The following is a 19,306-nucleotide window of genomic DNA, read 5'->3' as shown; positions in this document are numbered from 1 at the left end:
GTCCTAGATGAGGTCTTCATGGGTGCTGACCATAAAAAGTTCATCAAAGTAATGAGGCGAGGCGAGAGCTTGGCGCTCATGGGCAGAGCTCAGCACCAAGGAGTGTGAACTGGCTCCAGCTGTGACAATAAAACAGCAGGTGGCTGCTGTCATTAGGGGTGGCAGATGAGGCAGGGGACTAACATTCAGCCCACAAAACTCTCATTTGTTAGCCATCGCCACTGTACCATGCAAAATAGCTTCCATCTCAGTCAATTTTACTTTGCAAAATATTACGCAGTCGCCATAAGAAAATTAGAGCCTTGGGTTTACAGGTTCCTTGGATCTTATAATCAGAAAAGTCAGAGCTCTCAGGTTATGTGGGAAATTGGACTTTTTTCTCCCTTGAACAGTTTGAGGGTCTTTACAGTAATTTTATAATAGGTTGTTTCCACCCCAGCATGTGTTTATCAGTTAATATTTTGGACTATTTTGTTTGTTACTCCTTTATAAAATCAATTCCATCCATCCATTCAGCTATGTGTTGTACATAACACTGCCTGCTATTCAGTATTATAAAAGCTGCACACTGATCAGACTATTTCTGCCTCTATGTCTGTCCAGGTACAGATATTTCATGTAATAAATAATGGGGGTTTTTTGAGAGGAGTTCTGCTTATCTGAGAAATTGTAAAGAAACAGAACAGCCCTTTAATTTGTTAGATTTTTTTTTGTTTGCCTGTTTCTGTTAATATAAAATGTAAAAGCATTTTGTATGTATTTAATCTTTGCAGAATGTTTTTAAGCTACCTAAAATTTGAGGCCTTTCTCAGCTGTAAACTGTCCTGGTGCAGCTTATCCCTGCAGCAAGGCTTGTGGATGTCAGGGGTTAAACAGTGGGGAATGTGTTGGCCCCAATGTGAGAACCATTTTACTTGCATCTTGTTACAAAGCTGAGCAGAGAATTGCATGTTGTTGGTTACATAGCTGTAAGTGACCTCCAGGAAATATGGAGAATTCAGGTGCTCATTTGGACATGTGTCAGTTGTGAGCATGATAAATTCTAGTGCTCTAACAGGAGCCCATTCATGGAAACCAAAATGGGATGCAATACTGAATAAAACAGAGTACCAGAGCGTGCGTTGGTACCTGTGCCACCTGTGCTGTCCAGTTCCCCTCCTACTGCAATAGACTTGTGGAATCCCATCATTTTATGCTGGCCCTTGACATGAGGCTTTATGGGGCTGTGGTTGCAATGACAGCATGGATTAGGAAGGAAAACCCCTTTAATTGAAACTTCATTTCAGGAAGATACTACAAAAATATTTTTTTTAGACATGGTTTATGTTTCTTTATAGGACCAAGCTGTCACATTGTATATAAAACTGAAGTTCTGTAATTTTTCCTGTTATCAATATACATTCTTTTTATTGCATATTTTTGGGTAGTTTGTAAATTCTTCTTCTCTTTTAGATAGCATACCATAAGCTTTTATTTGAAACTACACTGATTTCTCTTTCACTTCTTTGTTCATAGGTACACTCACATGCTGTATTTAGTTTTTCCAGGCCCTTAAGATCAAAGATCGGTTTTTTTCTCAATTCCATTGGGCACCTATGTAGGTCCTACATCTCTCATGTTTGATTTGTGGCCAGAAATGGTCAGAGTTAATCTCAGATGCTGGCTGGAATTGGAGTAATCTTTGCCAGAGAACATCTTCTGCTGTGTCACAGATATCATCTTTATGACTGTACTGATTTGTGTGATCTATATTCCTGTGTTTTTTCCAGACTGATGACAGTCTTCATACCAAGAGCATGCAACATCCTTCCCAGGCTGCACAAATGTGGGCTGATTCTGTGTGTACATGTGTGTGTGTGTGTGTGTGTGTGTGTGTGTGTGTGTGTGTGTGTGTGTGTGTGTGTATGTGTGTAAAACATCCATCTAAATTCAGTGGGATTTTTTTCTTGTCTTTATTGCTTTAGTAACTTATGTTTCAGGTGAGTACTCTTAATCCCTTCAGTCCTGGCTTTGGATTTCTGAAGTGACTCCTGCTGGCCATCACAGGAAAACCTGAGAAACACCAGACTGTGCTTGGCAACTTCAGTAATTCCCCTGCTAAGTATGTGACTGAAGTGATGAGAGGTGTGAGCATTTTTTTATGGGATAAGTGGAGTAACACCACTGTTACAGCTGTAATTCTTACTTGGATAGACTTTTGTGCTGCTCTTCATATCATCTGCATCCTCTATAATCAGTGCTATAATTTGAGAGAGTTTTTTAGGCCTGTAATACTTGGATAGTGCATAAGAGTCTGTCTGGTCTCTATATCATGATTTGCTCTGAGAGACACTGTTAATTCCTTCAGTCAGCCTCCTTCTTCAGTGGTAGGAGGAGGTTGCAACACTCCACTTTTGGGAGGAGCTGGGCATGGCTGTAATGGGAATATCTGGAGAGACTGAGATGCCAGTTGAAAATGAAAGCTCTGAGCTTTTACTTATTCTCAGGTGCTAACAAAGATGTCTTCCAACAAAGAAAAATCAAACATTAATCAGACATGCTTGTCAGGTGTTAGGCTGGCCTGATGACACAGTGTTAGGTGGTTCTTAGTCCCTGTCCCTAAGGTAGCAATGGCCAGGCCCAAGAGCCCTTGGACAAGGAAAGCTGGAACCATCCTTGTGCTTTAAACTTATTAATGGAGATACAAGTATGAGATGCATTTTTTGTGGACTGAAACTGATCTGATCCACATGATAACCTTTTGATTTCTTTGGTTGGAGCCAGTCAGTTCTGATTACACCAGCCTGTTGTTAAAGGTTCATGCATGTGGACGGTACTACTGATGGTTACAGATTAGGTCTTGCTGTCATAGATTTGCAATTTTTATGCAGCTATTTTGGCAAAAAGATATTCTGAAGTATTTTGCTTTCTACCTGCAGTCAAACAGTCTTGTGGAATGCCTGGATGTAAGGCAAAAAGGATATGTTTTACAGCTGAGTTTAAGTCTTGGGAATAAACAAATCAACCAGCACTTGCTTTTCTATGTCAGGCAAAGACCTAGGGCAACATTCTCACTACTCTCACAGATCAAGCAGACTGCAGAGTCTTCGTTCCAGCCACCATCTATCACCAGCAGCATTTCAAATTGTGGGGAAATTGTCAATAAAAATTGTGTGTGTCTTCTGATTGTGTATGACTTCTGAGCAGTTCAGTCATCAGATAGTGACCAATTTATTCATCTCATTCCTTTCTTGGTACCTCTCAACTTTGCAAAAGACCACAGGCACTGTAGCTGCAGAATTGACTGAGTTATGTATGTGGCACTGCTACTGCAGGCCCTATGTGTTTTCTAGTCGACAAATCAACTATCTTTAGATTTGTTTTGATTTCCTTTAAAGACAGGCAACAGTAGATTCTTTTGATGAGGAGAATTTAATTCTCAAGATAGCTCTTCCTCTAGAAGCTCTGCATAAACCTGGTAATTCAGTCTGCTGTGTGATTTCTGAGCTGTCAGGAAGAAGCTACATCAAAAGTAGCTTTTTATTTAGGAATAGCAAAATATTAAATATATTTGTTTGGATCTATCAATTCTACTTTTAAGTAGAAAGTCATTGGAACATCCTTATTTTGAGGTAGTTTTATAGTCTGTTTTTTGCACTTTCAAAAGGCACAGACTTTGCTGGTTGGGATCACTAGGAAGCTCTTTACAACCTGTCTGTGGAAAGTCCAGTATTTCAAAACTCCTCTCAGAGCACCTAGAGATGTGGTTCACCTGACCCACCCAACAGATAGATGCTGTTGCTTTCCAGATGCTAAAGGATGATATGCAGAACTGATGCCTACTGCATCAAAGTCTTTATCTGGAGTCCTGAGCGTGCTAGGAAATGGACTCGGTCATGAGCAAGAAGACAAGCCAGTACCTGAAGAAAGTGGAAAGACTGAATAAGGGAGGAATCAGAGTTATGAGAATGTTGGATATACAAATCATGAAAAAAGACAAGACATAAGCTGTGTCTTGGTGGCAAGGTTGCTAACACTATTCTGGATCACAATGCTTACAGATGAAAACCTTCATTTGTGTTTAAAGCATTTCTGCAGCTTCATGTAGCATGGCAAATGTGTTTTCTGGTGATGTCCTGGTTTTGGATGTTTGTAGTAATCTCTCTTAAATGCAAGGCACTCCCAACACCAAACCTAGGGTTGCATTTCAGACTTTAGGAGAAGAGGTTCTGCATTGTGGTAGTGCTAGAGAAAGCACATTGTGATTCTGTCTTTTTCTTCCTTTTTTTTTTTTTTAGTACTTTGTGCAGCTGCTAGATTACCAAACACCTGTTAGAGGTGACAGTTACAGATGCTCAATAACCAATGAAAATTAATAGAACATGTGATTCTTTTAGCTTAGAAGTGATTTGGTAAGATGTGTTTAGAAATCTAATTACATACTGCTCCTGTCTACCATTATCACTTAACATTCATTAACTTCTCTGAATATTGAAACAAACATTTCTTGTAGTGGTACTGATTTTCTCATATATTTGTAAGGTGATTTTCTGACAGAGGGAACGCCTGACTTTAATGGTTTTGCCACTGTTTAGCTATTTTAAGTTTACTCTTCAAGCAAATAAAAGCAGAGTGTCATTTGTTTACTTACAGTTAACACTTGTTATTGTGTCTTCAAATATAAAAGTTCACAGTTCCACTCTTAAGTTTCTACTCACTTTTATGTTAATAATAATTTTCACTGGCTGGACATGGCTTATTCCTGCACCTGTCATTGAAGAATACTTTTTGTATTTAAAATAAAACACTTCACAATACCTTCAAACCAAAAAAGTTCAGAAAGGACCCTGATCTAACTTGCAGGAAACCTTTTTGATTTCAGTTACAAAGTAAGTAACTTAAGGTGAGGCACACAGGTAAGTGAGCTCCCTCATGGGGGAGGAAATGATATAAATACTGCCAGTGAATTCCTTTTTTTTTTGCCACGATAACAGACTAAATTTCTGTCTGGATGGTTTATATTGTAACATACGTCTCTTAAAAGTGGGATGGTGAGAAAACTCAACAACTTCTGATGACAAGACAAGCTTGAGTGGAACAGTAGAGGATGTTTTCTGTTTTATTTAGTTTGCTCTTTCTTTGCACCCAGGTCTCTTCTGCTAGAATATGTAAGAGGAGATAATTGTGCCAGTTGCTACTACTTTATGGCCATGGGGCTAATAATTCTTTGCCATCTTGAGAATAGCAGATTGGTGGCAGGGAGCAACAAGAATATGTTGAGGGATGTCTCTCTCTTCTGGTTGATAGATGCAGGAATATGCAGGAACAACACAGTCGATTGATTGATTGATAGTGCGCAACTCATCCATAATGATCTGTCTGATATAGCAGTAAATTATTCTTGAGATTGATGCAGGTCATTGAACAGCACATTGACAGTCCTGTTGTCTGTCATCCTGTTCAAAGCAAGGCAGGAACAGTAGCTGCTGTGATACTCAAGTCTACCATGGGTGCTAGCTGTGTGCAGGTGTTTTGATAATACAAGTTGTCTTTATTTTTTGGGCAGCTTGGCTTTGTTGCTAGCTTGTTACAAGTAACAGTAAAAAAGAAATGAGGTATTTTTAGAAGAAAAGGTTGTACTCATTGCATTGATGATTTCATAGTAACAGAAAAAAACACAGAAAATATTGGGTTTTAAACTTCAGTAGCAATACTTCTCCATGGAAAAGAAGCTAATAAATAATTAAGAAACATACCTGGTTGTTGCATGGAAAATTTTAAACCAACCCTGCAAACCCAATCAACACCCTAAAACCCACCCAAATTTGAAGCAGAAGGGCTGATAGTTCTCCGAAATTCCAAAGTATGTTGGTCCTTAGGTTCTGCGAGTTACCATGATATCTTTCCATAGTAATCTGGGTTCTTGTCTTATTAGTGATGGCAAGGTTGTCTTCACTTGCCTCTTTTGGTTTCTCTTTTCAAGCAGAAAAGTTTGAATTTTCCATTCTGCTAAGTTACACACACCTGAAGGTGTGGATGGATTGATATGGTTTGCATCCCAGTTTAATTACTGGTGTTGGTGAGGGTGGAGCATAGAGCAGCCATATCCTTCTTTGACACGTGGGGTCAGCAGGGAGTAGAAGGCAACGAGTCACAGTGCTCTCAGCACGGCAGACTGTGTGATGACTTGTTAACCTTTTAGAATGTTATTGATTTTTTTTTTTTTTGAGCTTACAAAGAATAGCCATCTCCTTTATTTGGAAGTAATAAGACTTGCTTTATTTGGCTAGTAAATGAGTCTGGAGAAAGCCCCATCTTTCCTGTGCAGGGTTCTAGGACTTGACGTCCTGTCATAGAAGGCATGAAGTTTTTCAGATATGTGGATGTTTTCTACATTAGACTTCGCCCTGCCAGATATTTACTTGAACCTGACATCTTGTCACAAAGGGCATGAAGCCTTTCAGACTACAGGATATCTTCCACACCAGACTCTGCCCTGCCAGATACTTTCTTTTAAATTGAGTCCCTTGCGCGCAGTCATGCAAGAGAGTTATCAGAGCCCCAGTCTGGACCCTTCAGAATCAGCAAACATCCACAAATGATAGACTTGAAGAAATTCTCAGGAATTTAGACTTTTGATTCATGGAAAGAAAAGCTTGTTCATAGAAAACCATTGCTTTCTGGATAGTTCTGCATCTGCCTCTGTGCTCTTGTTCCTGAAGTTAACCTGTTGAATAAATCCTGGTGGAGACATGAGATTTGGGTAGCAACTTTTTACATAATTTGGAGAATTTGAAAACTTGAATTTTTTTAGTTCATGTACACTGTTTAAATACTGTTTGACTAAGTGCTGATTTGAATATGAGAAGTTCTGCTGTTAGGGGTAGAACATGCAGAACAACTGAAGTGCATGCAGAAATTGTATATAGTATCTATTTTATACTAATACAGTATAATTGTATATACTGTAATTGTATATAGAAATTTTATTGAACGTTCTGAAATACATGTGTGTCATGGTATTTCTTAAGAAAATGCACTTTTCTCTTTCCTATGGGGTGTAACCTCTGTTGGCATGGCTCCAAGTGAACCACACATTAAACTACAAACAATTTGGGTTTCCAGTGTTTTTTGAGAGACAGTAAGAACAAGAATGCTTTGTTAAGGTGGTAAGAACCATAGATTCCACATTATTATACTTGCCTGAACTTATCCTGGTCCCCCTTCTTGGTGTCATCTGTGAAGCTTGCCTTGATTTTCTTGCCTCCTGTGGAGATACGAGGACAGAAATTGAAGGGCAGATCATAGAAAACAAAACCTGATGTGAACAGAATAATATATTATTTCATTGTATTCTGTGATGATGTATAAAAGTTTGAGATCCTATTTCTTATTATTTCTTGATGGTGTCAGATCTCCCAGCTGATGAATCCAAAATGGTAAAACATTCTATCCTTTCTATGTGCCTGAAACTTATGCTAAAACAAAGCACTAAATTCTCGAATGTGTTTGATTTGGGTTTGATTTTGGTTTTTTTAAAGGTTCTCAAGCAGCTTTTAAAAACATTCTATGTACTTGGGTTATGCACTAGCTTACCTGTATTCTCAGAGTTAAATTTGTGTATAAAGAGGTTTTGGACAGTTTAAAGGAGATGTAAAGGATATTGAGAATATGAATAAAGGCTAGATATTCATTGTTATTCTCCTGGACTTTTCTGCTGTCATTGAACATTGTTGTCTGTAAGATAAATTCTCCAAGAGCAATTGCAGAGAGCAATGTATCCACTGAGAAGTGATTTAAAATTGCTCTTCAGCTGCTCGATACCTTGTTTGTAGAGTCCCACAAAAATAAATTCCTGTGCTGGCCTCCTCAACAGTTATGTGTAGTTAGAAGATGACTGGTCTGTCACCATGGCTTCGAGTGACTTTCTGGTAGAGGTAACATGTAGCTCCTTCCTAGGTCAAGGCACTTGGTAAACACACAGGAAATAACAGGTTTTGTGGCCTTATGGCCCAGAATACTTGTTTTGGTTTGTGTGTGTGTTGTGCGTTTAGTTCTAGGTGGTTTTTTTTAGGCTTTTCACTAACCCAGTGATGTACTTATTCAAAGGGAAAGAGCTATAATGGATTCAAAACATAAAAAAACTTAGAATCTTTTGCCCTCTCAAAGCAAGATGCTTCACAGAGAACAGTTCTCTCCCCACAGAGAAAATAGAAAGCAGACAATACATGACAGATTATTCCTATTTCTTGTGTACTGTGATGATAAACATTGTACATGCTGAAAAATTTGTATTACACTAGAATAAAATGTGGAAGTAAAGATTGTCCAATATGTTTCTTTATTCCCAGAATTAGAAGTCCCTTTGTTTCTTTTGTACTTTAAAATGTGCTTTTATCTGAAGACAAATCTATAGAGGCTCCTAAATCAGTTACAGACACTCTGAGAGAGTCCAAATACTGTTTGAAGATTGCCATGGAATATGAATGGTTACGTTCCTACAAACCACAACTCTTCTAAAAGGAAACCAGAATATTCTTTGAGCTTATTTTGGGAAAGGTGCTCATGTATTTATGATTTAAAGTAATTTTTATTTATAGTTTGTGTGCAAAAAGTTGTCTGTAGGGAATGAAAATGCTATTCTGAAGCTCTGAGTAATTTTTCAATTTGTCTTTAATTTATCCTGTAGTTTCAACATAGAGTGTGTGACTGAGGATGTTGCTGGTTTTGAAGCCAGAGTAGTTTAAAAAGTTAACCCAACACAATGCTACTGCCAGCAAAAGGAATCCTGCCTACTCACCTTGTTCCACTTTCAGAGGAGGCTTCTAGTAGTCTTCCTATCAAATGAAGGGAACTCCCAGTGACCATGACATGGATATATAGACTACACATCTCTGTCTGTTGAGACCTGACCCGCAGGAGAGCAGCTGGGCTGTGACTTCTTGTCTTCATGTGGGTGGAGGACGAATTTGTCCAGAGTTTGTAAAACTGGTTCCAGGCCTCTAGTATGTCCTGGTTTGCACATATTTGAAACTTTGGAGTTGGTTTGATGACAGGTTTTTTCTACTCTCTTTTGATGCGCTTCTGAAACTAGCTAGTTTTTAGCATTTGAATGTTTATACTTTCACTAGAATTAAAAACAAGAAATGAGAAATTTGGTAAAGCCTGAATTGGTGCTTTTCAATTGCTGATGGAAAGATTCCTTTTGATTTGAAGATTTTTCAGTGCAAAAAGCATTCACTCAGTGAGTACTTATAGGTGCCAGTCAGACTTCTCTTAAGATTAATTTAAAAGGCCAAGGCTAAATCTTGTCTATTCTAGCAGTAGCTTGGCAATAACTGATTTACCTCAGCAGAGGTGAATAGCTTAGATAAACCCATTTTTTTACTACTAAACCATTAATTACATCGAAACCTAGAGTTACTGAATGTATGGAAAACATTTTTGTGCTTCTTTTGTAAAGCCAGCAAACACTGCTACCACCTCTCTGAAAATCACCTGCAGGATTTAGTAAACAAAACCAAAGAGATTTTACTTTTCTCTCTTTGTGGTTTTGTTTGTTTGTCTGTTTGTTTGTTTTAATGGGTGGTCCTCAAACTCAGCATCCAAACAAGGCTGTTTAGACTTTGCCTCTTCTTTTAATAATCCCTGTCTCTGTTGGTATTTTTATTTTTTTTAATCTTGTTCTCAATTTCTTATGAAAATAGCAACACTGCTTTTATTTTTAAGGTCTGGTTCTGAGCTGTGCAGAGTGCTCCAGACTTGCACTGAGGTTTTTGGCACTCCTCAAGTCTGAAGCCTTCGAGCCTTATATGAAAAGCTTAAAATGTTAGCAGGTGCTGAAACCCAAACTGAGTCAGGGTTCATTTTATTTGTGCTGTGTAACAGCAGCAAAATGCAACAGCATAGATGCAACAGAGAGGAGGCAGAATGTGAGATTAATTGCTTCATGTTATTACCAAGGCCTTTGTCTTTGATTTTGCAGAAAGGTATGTCTGTCTGGACCCCCTGCAGTTGTGTGGTATATGAAATGGTGAGCCTTTGTTTGGAAGCTTTAACTAAATGGGCTCAGAAATCAAAAAGTGCTTCCCTGCAAATATTGTGTATGTGGTTGGCATCTTTATATTCCATGCAAATAGCAAAATATCCCTTTACAACTCTGATTTCACATTGCCCTTTCACAGTAATTTCATGAGTTTATTTGTCTTTTAGAGAAGGGGGAAAATGGAAGTTTGTAACAGGAAATACAGGTATTACTAAATGAAAATATGTTTGGTACCTTCCACAGCTTGGTGAAAATACTGTGTCTGTTGAAAAGCAAGGGCAGTACATTTTGTATGCCTTGCACTTTTATTAGAAGACATTTTTTTTATTTTGTTACAATGATTTTCCCTATGTACAGTAATTTTGATGACACTTGCATAGTAATGATGGTAATGGTGTAATAGATTATTCACAGTTGTAATGGTTATGATGCCATAGTAATAAGTTGGGTAGGGAAAAGTATTTAGGATACTTTTTTAATGTATTTTTGTAAAAAAGAAGGAAATTTATATCATTTAAATAAGACAGTATTATATTCTTACACCTTAAGGGATGCACAAGAGAAATTCTCTGTAATAATGTGCAAGTGCCCAAAGAAGATCAGACACAGAAAAGCTAAATTAACATAATTGTAAAGGAAAAGTACTGTGTCTTTGCTTTTGTGGCTCTTATACCCCATAGTGCTGCTGTTTTACAGTCCTTCCATTGTCCATTACTGCAAACACGTCCAGATGAATTCAGCGTTTAATGTTAAAAATCTTATAACATGCCAGTTTGATTTGTAGCCCTTCATATCATGGAATGCTAATTAAAATCATATTTTTGCATATGTCATGCCTTTCATGTACATATGCAAATAGAGTCTATTGCCTTTCAGCTATTAGTAATTAACTTTATGAAGGACAGCTGTAATACATAATTAACAAAAATGTTTGCAAGCCCTTTTCACACTGAAAGTTGCAGCAGTAAAATTTTTACTTATTGAGAGAACCATTTTAGTTTAAAGCTTCAGTCTGATATCTAAATTGTTTGAAGCAGTCACATGACATAATTAAATTGATGTTATGGTCTTATCAGCAGAAGAATAGTACTTGATAGGCTTCTATCTGTTCCATTACGTATGTCACCAAAATTAAAGTAAATTATCTGTCTTTGGTTTGGTAGAAACATGATGCCAGGTAGTATATATTTTGTTGCTGCTGTTGGTGCTTTGAAGAATGTCTTGCCAGTTTGAACAATATTCCTGCTCATAGTGTATTCATGAACATGTGCTTCACGTTTTTCATCCTTTTTTTTTCACAAGGCTATAAAATAACTAAGGCTATTAATTTGTTTCTGTTTGTATCTCTTTAAATAATTAATACAATGAAGTTTGACCAGGCATTAGCAGTTATTAAAGCATGTTATCTTGCTGGTTTTTCATGGAATTACCTGTATGAAGAAAAGTTGCAGGATGGGTCAATAAGGCTTAAATAAATTCAAATGTGTAACTAAAACTGTATTACTATGTAACATCAGACAACATTCTTCAGGTAAAATAGCCTATATTTTAAATATAATGTGTGAAATGTTGTAATTTACAAAGGGAAGCAGAAACAGGTTTTGCCTTTCTTTGACCAGTGATGTAGGGTTGGGACTTGTAAGAGAAAAGCCAAGGAACTGCGAAATGAGGGAAGCCTGTTGTTACAGAATGGACTCCCCAGTCTAAGTCACATCCTAGCAGAGAAGGGATTTTTTTAAGGTCTGCCTTTAATGAAATGTGTTCAAGTGCATGCTCAAAACAAAAAAATAAGTTTAATAAAATGATCTTTCTCATTTGCTCTTTGTTTGACAGGGTGGCATTTGTGATGAAGAAACATTTGAATACTCATTTGCTGGGCAAACACGGAGTTGGCACCCCCAAAGAAAGGTAAACTGCTTTGAAATTCTCTTTCATTGTATTTTATACAGTATGTGGAGATCTTTTCTAAAATATTAATCTTGCCTACAATGAAGCCATCTGGATTTTTACCTCAACTCAAGAGAGATCCAACATCTTTAAGTGCTCTGATGTTGTGGTGCTTATTACATGTCTGTAGAAAGAAATTCCATGTAAAAGGTGTAGGATTTGCACCTTTTGGGGCTTTTTTTGACAGGTGATAATATTTTCTTTAAACTTTCATAGTTGTAAATGTGTCTCTCAGTAAAAAATCAAATGTTTGGGGTTTTTTGGTTTTCTTTTCCTTTTTTGTTCTGTTCTTGCTGGCCTTGATACTTATAGGATTATAAAATTACTTTCTAAGAGGTCAAAGCCACAGAGACATCAAAAAGAAAGTTTCCTCAAGTGTTCTAGGGCAGGAAGTGAGTTTTTTTCAATCTGTGCACAGCTACTTATTCTCCAACTTCTGCAAGCAGGTTATTTTTTATATGGTTTAAAATATAACTGTGTTTTACAAACCCAATGGCACTGTGTTTGCAGATAAACAGATTTTACTTTAGATTTATTTGGCACATTGTGGCTTAGCTATTGCTATTTCACTGAATCTTGGGGCCAACTAGAAAATTTATGTATTTTGGATAGCCAAAAGATCTCGCATTCTCTTTCAGCATGGGTAGATGGAGGTGTTCATTGCTGGATACTTGATACTGTTTCAAGTATTACTGCCTTGTAACTCGTTCTTTGGGGGTAGGCTTTCATAAATAAAGAGTGTTTTCTGGTTTTTGATATGAAAAAGAGGAAAATAAATTATAGGAGCTGTAGGAGAGCACAGCAAAGCTCTTTCTGAGCCATGTTCATTTCTTGTTAAAGACGATGGAAATTGTGGTCAATTAGACCCATTCCTCACAAGTTTGTCATGCTTAAATCATGGAGAGACTGAAGAGTAGGGTTTTAAATTTTAACATCCCATATGTGTCTTAGTTTGACTTAGCATTGATTTAGGTAGTGCTTTTATTTTTAAGGAGATTTCCTCTACAAAGGGCTTAACCAGAATTTCCCTAACATGTGATTATACAAGAGTTTTGAGATATTCTATTTAATCTAAAATACACAGTGATACATTGAAAAAACAATTACAGTTTCATCAAAGTAGATATAATAATAAAGTTTATTTTGGTTATCTCTTGTCAAAGCACAACAATTAGAAAAAGTGTTTTGCTCTGGTGGCTTATTTTATAACTGGAAGTATTCAGTGCCAGTATATTATTTTACAAGGGGATACTTACTGTATACTCATAATAAATACAACATGGAGATAACTTGCATCACCCTAGTGAATATGTGCACAGTAAAGGATACATAGATTTCCAAATAGAGTATCTTAGCCTGAGAGGCATATTTTTACTGATGATCATCTTGGAATGATGCTATAGCAGGATGCTATAGCAGGATGCTATAAACTAAATCAGTTGTTGCTGGCTTTCCTTTGAGTGTTTTGTTCTGAAAGCCTCTCAGCTGTGGCCGTTTTCCCCATTTCTTCCTGTATTTCTTCAAGGCTTTCTGTCTGACTGGTCAGCATGGCACAAGGAGGAGGAAGGTGGAAGGTTTACAGGCTCTGGCTGCCCAAGGAGCAGAGGAACCATGCTGAGGCCTGCAGCTTCCCTGCCCTGCCTGCTGGCATGGCTGGGGAGGCTTTGCCTCCAGCATAGGCAGGGTGAATTGGAATGACTTCATGCCCTCTTCTTTTGCAATTTCTTCATCCATCTTTGGAGTATTTCTTTTCCACAATACCCTTTCAGGTGGCACTTCAGCTTAATGTAGAGCAGCATCAAACAGTAGTGGCAGAGCTACAACAACAATATAAATTTCTAGTAGCAGTCCCTCGCTGGGGGTGGGGGATGTTTAAGCCACGTGAGCTACTGCAGTAAATACCAAACCACTGTTGCTTTCCTTTCCACCTTTGCTCTCCTATTATGAGAAAGTTTGATGCCTTTTAATGGCTTTAGGAACCAAAGAAATCCTTCTTCTGCATGTTAAACAATCACTCTGGGCATAAACATATTATAAATTAAGTTACGTAGTTTTCTTACCTATGTAAAACATTAATGCCTTGATTATAATTTTGCAAGCTTGCTATTTTTTAATTTCTCTAGGACAATATAATCAGTTTATTCTTTATGTTTTGAATTTGATTCTGCCCTCTGATACATTGCATATTATAGCAAATACTAATAGAAGCTAGCTAAATAGGCTGTGACAATTAAATTAATAATGCATTTTATTTGCAAGTGTTTAGTCTTCATGGTTTGACTGATATATGCAAAGATGGTAATTTATTAAAAGTAAATTCATGTAATTGTACTACAGAATTTGATGGACCAAAAAAAGTTGTCAGCATGACTATCATCAAAAACAGAAAATTGAAAAGAAGTTCAAAAGGGTGCTTGAAAAAAATGGTTATAACCTATACACCCCCAGAAATTGAGGCCCTTTATACAAACTTCTGAGAATGGAATTGCTTAGAATGGAATATACTTACTGGTGGTAAGCATAGACATAGTTCTGAAAGGTAGAGAAAAAGTACATTCACAATTTAATGAGGAGTACTTAGCTAGTGCACCTTGCTCTCTGTAGCTTTCCATCACTATTGGGGTTTTTTATGCACAAAACAGAGGAGTTATGGAGGCTGTGGAGGTGTTTGCATGCGCAGGTACAGAAAACGAGTGTAACTCATAATGAAAATGCTACCAAAACATCTTTTGTTTGTGGTATTTTCTTTTTTTAAAAGGCAGAATTGACTTAAGGGGAAAATACTGTGCAGTTGAAAATCACATAAGTTTTTAAAAAATAAACTTGCAGTAAAATGTCTGCACATTTCAGACACAAAACCCCCTACTGCCTAGTCCATTATGATCATTGCCATTTAATAGCAAACTCAAAAGTGGAATGTTTTAACAAAAAAAATTCATCTAAGGTATATTTTCCTGTTATTGGAACTGTGATACTGATTTATTGTCAACCTGAATGTGTCTCAAAACTGGCATGTTATCTGCTAAGTCCAAGGCCAGTACATATTTGGTACTTCAGTGTCAGTAATCTTCATGGGACCTATAACTATATCTTATTGGCAGGATAAATCTTTGGCTACACCTTTATTGTGTCTAGTAGACATTGTGGTTGAGGACAAGGTGAGTGCATCGGTAATATTAATGGTGCCAAGTTCTAATTTCTGTTACATCATTACTGTACTTGTAAATTGTGTCAGAACACAGAACAAAGAGATGTTTCACTTTAGAGATATACACATACACACACATAAAAATATGAGCAAGAAAAAAAAATAAATTCATAAAGTCATTCATCAGTGAGAACAAATTCTGCCACTGTTAAGTACAGCTCTGGATTTAGAATTTTTTTCTATGAAAAATACACATAAATACTCTTTAAAGATTTTTTTAGAGACACCATTAGTACTGTAAAATATACATTTTTTAGTTTATGATACTATCTTAACTAGAGTTCAAGCTGATATATCTGTTTAAAAAATTCTTTTACATAAGAAAAAGCCATAGAAAAGCCTTTATATTTGCTTAATTACCTCATCTTCCTTATGAATTTTAAATGATGAGTTGCCTCTGAAATAACTTTACATATGAGTAATCCCATTGAATAAAATAGAATCATTCATATATGAATGAATAAAGTTGCTGGTAGCACAAGCAGTCACTGAATTGGAGTATCTATTATAAATCAATTCCTGTAAAGGTCATTAAAGTATATATTAGATTTTGGAAGGTTCTGGTATTTTTCATGTGCTTTAACAATGGGATCATTGTTACAATGCTAGCAACATTCCATGAAGATCATATGATTTTGAAATGATCTTGATTGATTGAAAAACTGTGCAGTGATTTCAACTTGAGAGGAAGAGCTATAGGTAAATACCTACTACTGTCTAATATCAGCCTAAATATATTTGATAACATACTTCTAAAATTTGTGTATTTTTTACACTTTGAAGTAAAAAGAGGAAATTCCTAAGTGCCAGTTGTTTCATGTGCTTGCATAAGCCCATCTGAATTTTTGAATATTAAATTCTACTAATATGTAAATATCATGAAATAGACAAGACTGTAGGTATGTCAGTGGTAGGGATTGTTGAGGTCTGAAAGAAAAGTAGCCAGGAAAAATGAACTCAGGGTTGATGTTCTGTATATTTTCTAGAAAACTGTCTTGTAATCAGATGCTGTGTCCCGATATTTCCATTTTGAATGTACAACTAGAAGTGTATCAAGTCCATCAGTACAGCCCTCTTTTATTTAACTGAACTGTGAATTCTTTTGAAGCATTTTTCTTTCTTTGAGTAGAGAAATTTGTGATAGTAACTATTTGATACACCTGTTTTGGGCAATGCTACCCCTGCAAAGTAAAAAGGTCCAGTTTGATGTCACAGCAAATTTTGGGTAAACAAGTGGCTAAAGTCACAAAGTGATGTGCCATGCATCCATATGAAAGGAAGTTGTTCCACTCATATATCCCAGCTTTCTGCTTGTACTGCATAAGTTAACCATGCAGGCCAAGTGAGTTAGGGTTAGTAAGTAATCATTTTGTACTAACCTGCTCATGTTCTGAAGGAACGAGTTCTATATGTGGCGGTCTCACAGAAGAGTTTCCAGTTAGAAGCACTGGCAGTACACATGGATTCACTGGGACAAGAGGCTACCTGTAATACCAGAGGGGTGGTGTGCTCAGTCTTGCCTGCTAGCTTTGTCATCACCTTTTACTGCTTCTTGCAAATGAGTTTGAGTTTTCAACTGAAACCCAACACTACTAAGGTTAACTGGATAGGAATGGAAAGCTTTATTTAGTTGATAATTTCCTGCATTTTGCTTTAAAAGGGTCTTGGAATGTTACATAATCATACTTTGAAAAAGTGCTAAGGAAAGAAATGTAGCTTTTTCTTGAAATATTTACTGTTTGGAAGTTTGTGATGAGAGGATGTGTTTTTGTGTAAAGGGCTTAGCTTTAGCAGTGTTTGGGAGCTGAAGTTTTGCCTGAGATGCATGCTCAGCTTTCCATGTTTTGGAGGCTTATCTGACCTATCTGACCTTTGCATGCAGTATTTCTCTTTGGTGTTCAGCTCTTGTCTGGTGCCATACTATGTCACAGTGTGGAACAGGTTCCATTGGTACAGGCTCCACAATCACTTGCTGCCTGAGTATTTTTCTCTGTCTGTGGCTGATCAAGGAACATAAGGAAGCCGCCTGTGATTCCTCAGGTACTGGAAGTAGAAGATGTGCGGAAAATTCACAGCTTTCCTCATGGCTTGTTGTCTGTACACACATAAGCATTTGCTTTGCTACAAAGAAGTGAAGACTAGGCAGACACTTATACTTTGGAAGACTGCTATCACAAAGACAAGTGATGACTTCAGCATCTTTTCAGAAAGAAAAATAACAAAGGAATGAAGTTATTTTGCTACTACTCATTATTTGTTTTTCTTATCAAATCCTGGTAATATTAGATCTTAGTTCAGAAAGAAGGGCAATCTGAAGTAAGTTTTTAATTGCTAGGTATGTGAGCTGTTTTGGAAATTTTTGTAGTCAGCAACAGTCTTCCTGTTGTGAAGGCTTAGCTGCTATGGTTAGAAAATAGAAGGAGTGCCCAATGGGATTCATGCTGCACACAGTGAGCACCTTTGGCTAATTTTAAGCATCATAACAAGATATAAATGATATAAATGAAGATGTTATGTTCATAATCAAGTACTGTCTACAGCATAGGTTATTAGTTCTATTAGCAAGAATATGCTAACATTGTCTGTCAATCTGTGGAAGACACAGATAGGGGTAGCTGCTGAAAGCACCAGCTTGATTTCACAATGGTTTGTTTCCAAGGAAAACACAGTTCCTTGTTGCATGCCATCGGCTGAAAAGTTGTAAGCTGCAGACTGATCCCTCTGATGCAGTCAGCTGAAAGTAAATTGTTCCAGTTGCGTGTCCCAGCTTGCTGCTTCCACTATGTAAGGCAACCGTGTAGGTCAAGAGGGTAAGGATTAGGATGGCAATATATCTCTAGATCGCTTTTTACCTGCGTGGGACTGGTAGCAAGGGACCTCTCCAGACAGTTCTGCAGTCTGTGTTACACTTTGAGGGTTGTATGTTGTGACATTTATAGATGTGAAATGTTCCATGTCTTGGGTGATACCATGATTTTAACTTTGATCAATCTATATAATACAACACAAATATTTATTGAGAATACTAAAAAGGAAATGGAAACATAATCTCTTGACCATGCTGCAATGAAATATTTTCCATACATTCTGAAGAATCAAGAGGAGTATTTTGTAAACTTTGAAAGTGAAAACAGAAGTTCTGTGGCAAATGCTGTATATGACTGATGGTAAAAGCTTACTTTCTGCTTTTAGCCACACTTCATAATTCTTGCATCAAGTTATGATGCCATCAGGACTACTTTTCTGCAGCCAAAGCAGCTGTGTAATTATTAACTACGAATGTTTGTTTATCCAGGTTTACTTAAGTTTCAGCACCTCAAGGTGAGAAGAAAATGCTGGAGAAACATTCTGGAGTGAACAGTACCATGAATACAATTTTAAAATCACCTCCTCAGCGCTAAAACCTTTTAAAAAAGTTGACTGAGACATAAGTAGAAACATGGAGGTCTTGTTGTACTGTAAAGACAATCTTCTGCAATATGAGCCTATATATTCAGTACAGAGCGAAGTGTGCTCTGTACTCATCTCTGGTGGGTAGAGTCATAGGACAGCCCAGCTTAGAAGGGAAGTCCAAAAATCATCTGGTCCAACCTTTGTAGGGGAGGGGAGATCATCTAGCACTCTGTCCAATAACATATTGAAAATTTGCAGTGATGAGAGCTCTGCCACATCCCTCAGGAAGTTGCTCCAGTGAATGCTTGTTCTTCTGACAATATTTTTGTTAAGATGAAACTTTTCCCAGTGTAAGCTGTACTTTTTGCCCCTTGTGTTCTTTGTGTGCTTCCTAGTGAAGTGAGAGCCTCTTTCCTCTTCACAGCAGCTGTTTAAGTCCTTGAATACCATAATGAGGTTCCCTTCTTCTCCAAGACTGTGGAAAGAACGCTGGCTGTTCTAGCTTGGGTTTTTGTTTTGTACAGAAACTTTTACTGCTGTCTATTGACAGTATTTTTTAAAGAAAAGAGTAACAGTAACATAGTGCATCTTAAAATACCTTTTGATCCTGGAAGTTGATTTGAATGGCACTGTTTTATGTATAGAACAGTAGTAATTAAGCTACTTCATAAGTCAGTTTCATACTGATCATTCCACTTTCTCTTGCCGTCATAGAATCATAGAATGGCCTGAAT

The 19,306-nt window shown here is 37.1% G+C and overlaps 1 protein-coding gene across 3 annotated transcripts in view; it reads left to right on the top strand.

Annotated features, from left to right (window-relative positions):
• Positions 1-19,306, top strand: part of ZNF407 (zinc finger protein 407) — a 332,122-nt gene that overhangs the window by 119,124 nt on the left and 193,692 nt on the right. For all 3 annotated transcript variants that reach the window (XM_059857216.1, XM_059857224.1, XM_059857233.1), the window contains exon 4: positions 11,858-11,932. In XM_059857216.1, coding sequence (XP_059713199.1) covers positions 11,858-11,932 — 75 coding nt within the window. The remainder of the gene's footprint in view (positions 1-11,857; positions 11,933-19,306) is intronic.

Source organism: Haemorhous mexicanus, chromosome 1 (assembly GCF_027477595.1).
Source record: "Haemorhous mexicanus isolate bHaeMex1 chromosome 1, bHaeMex1.pri, whole genome shotgun sequence".
In the NCBI taxonomy this organism is placed as follows: Eukaryota; Metazoa; Chordata; class Aves; order Passeriformes; family Fringillidae; genus Haemorhous; species Haemorhous mexicanus.
Note: the sequence above shows the minus strand (reverse complement) of the source record. Positions and strands in the feature narration are given on the sequence as shown.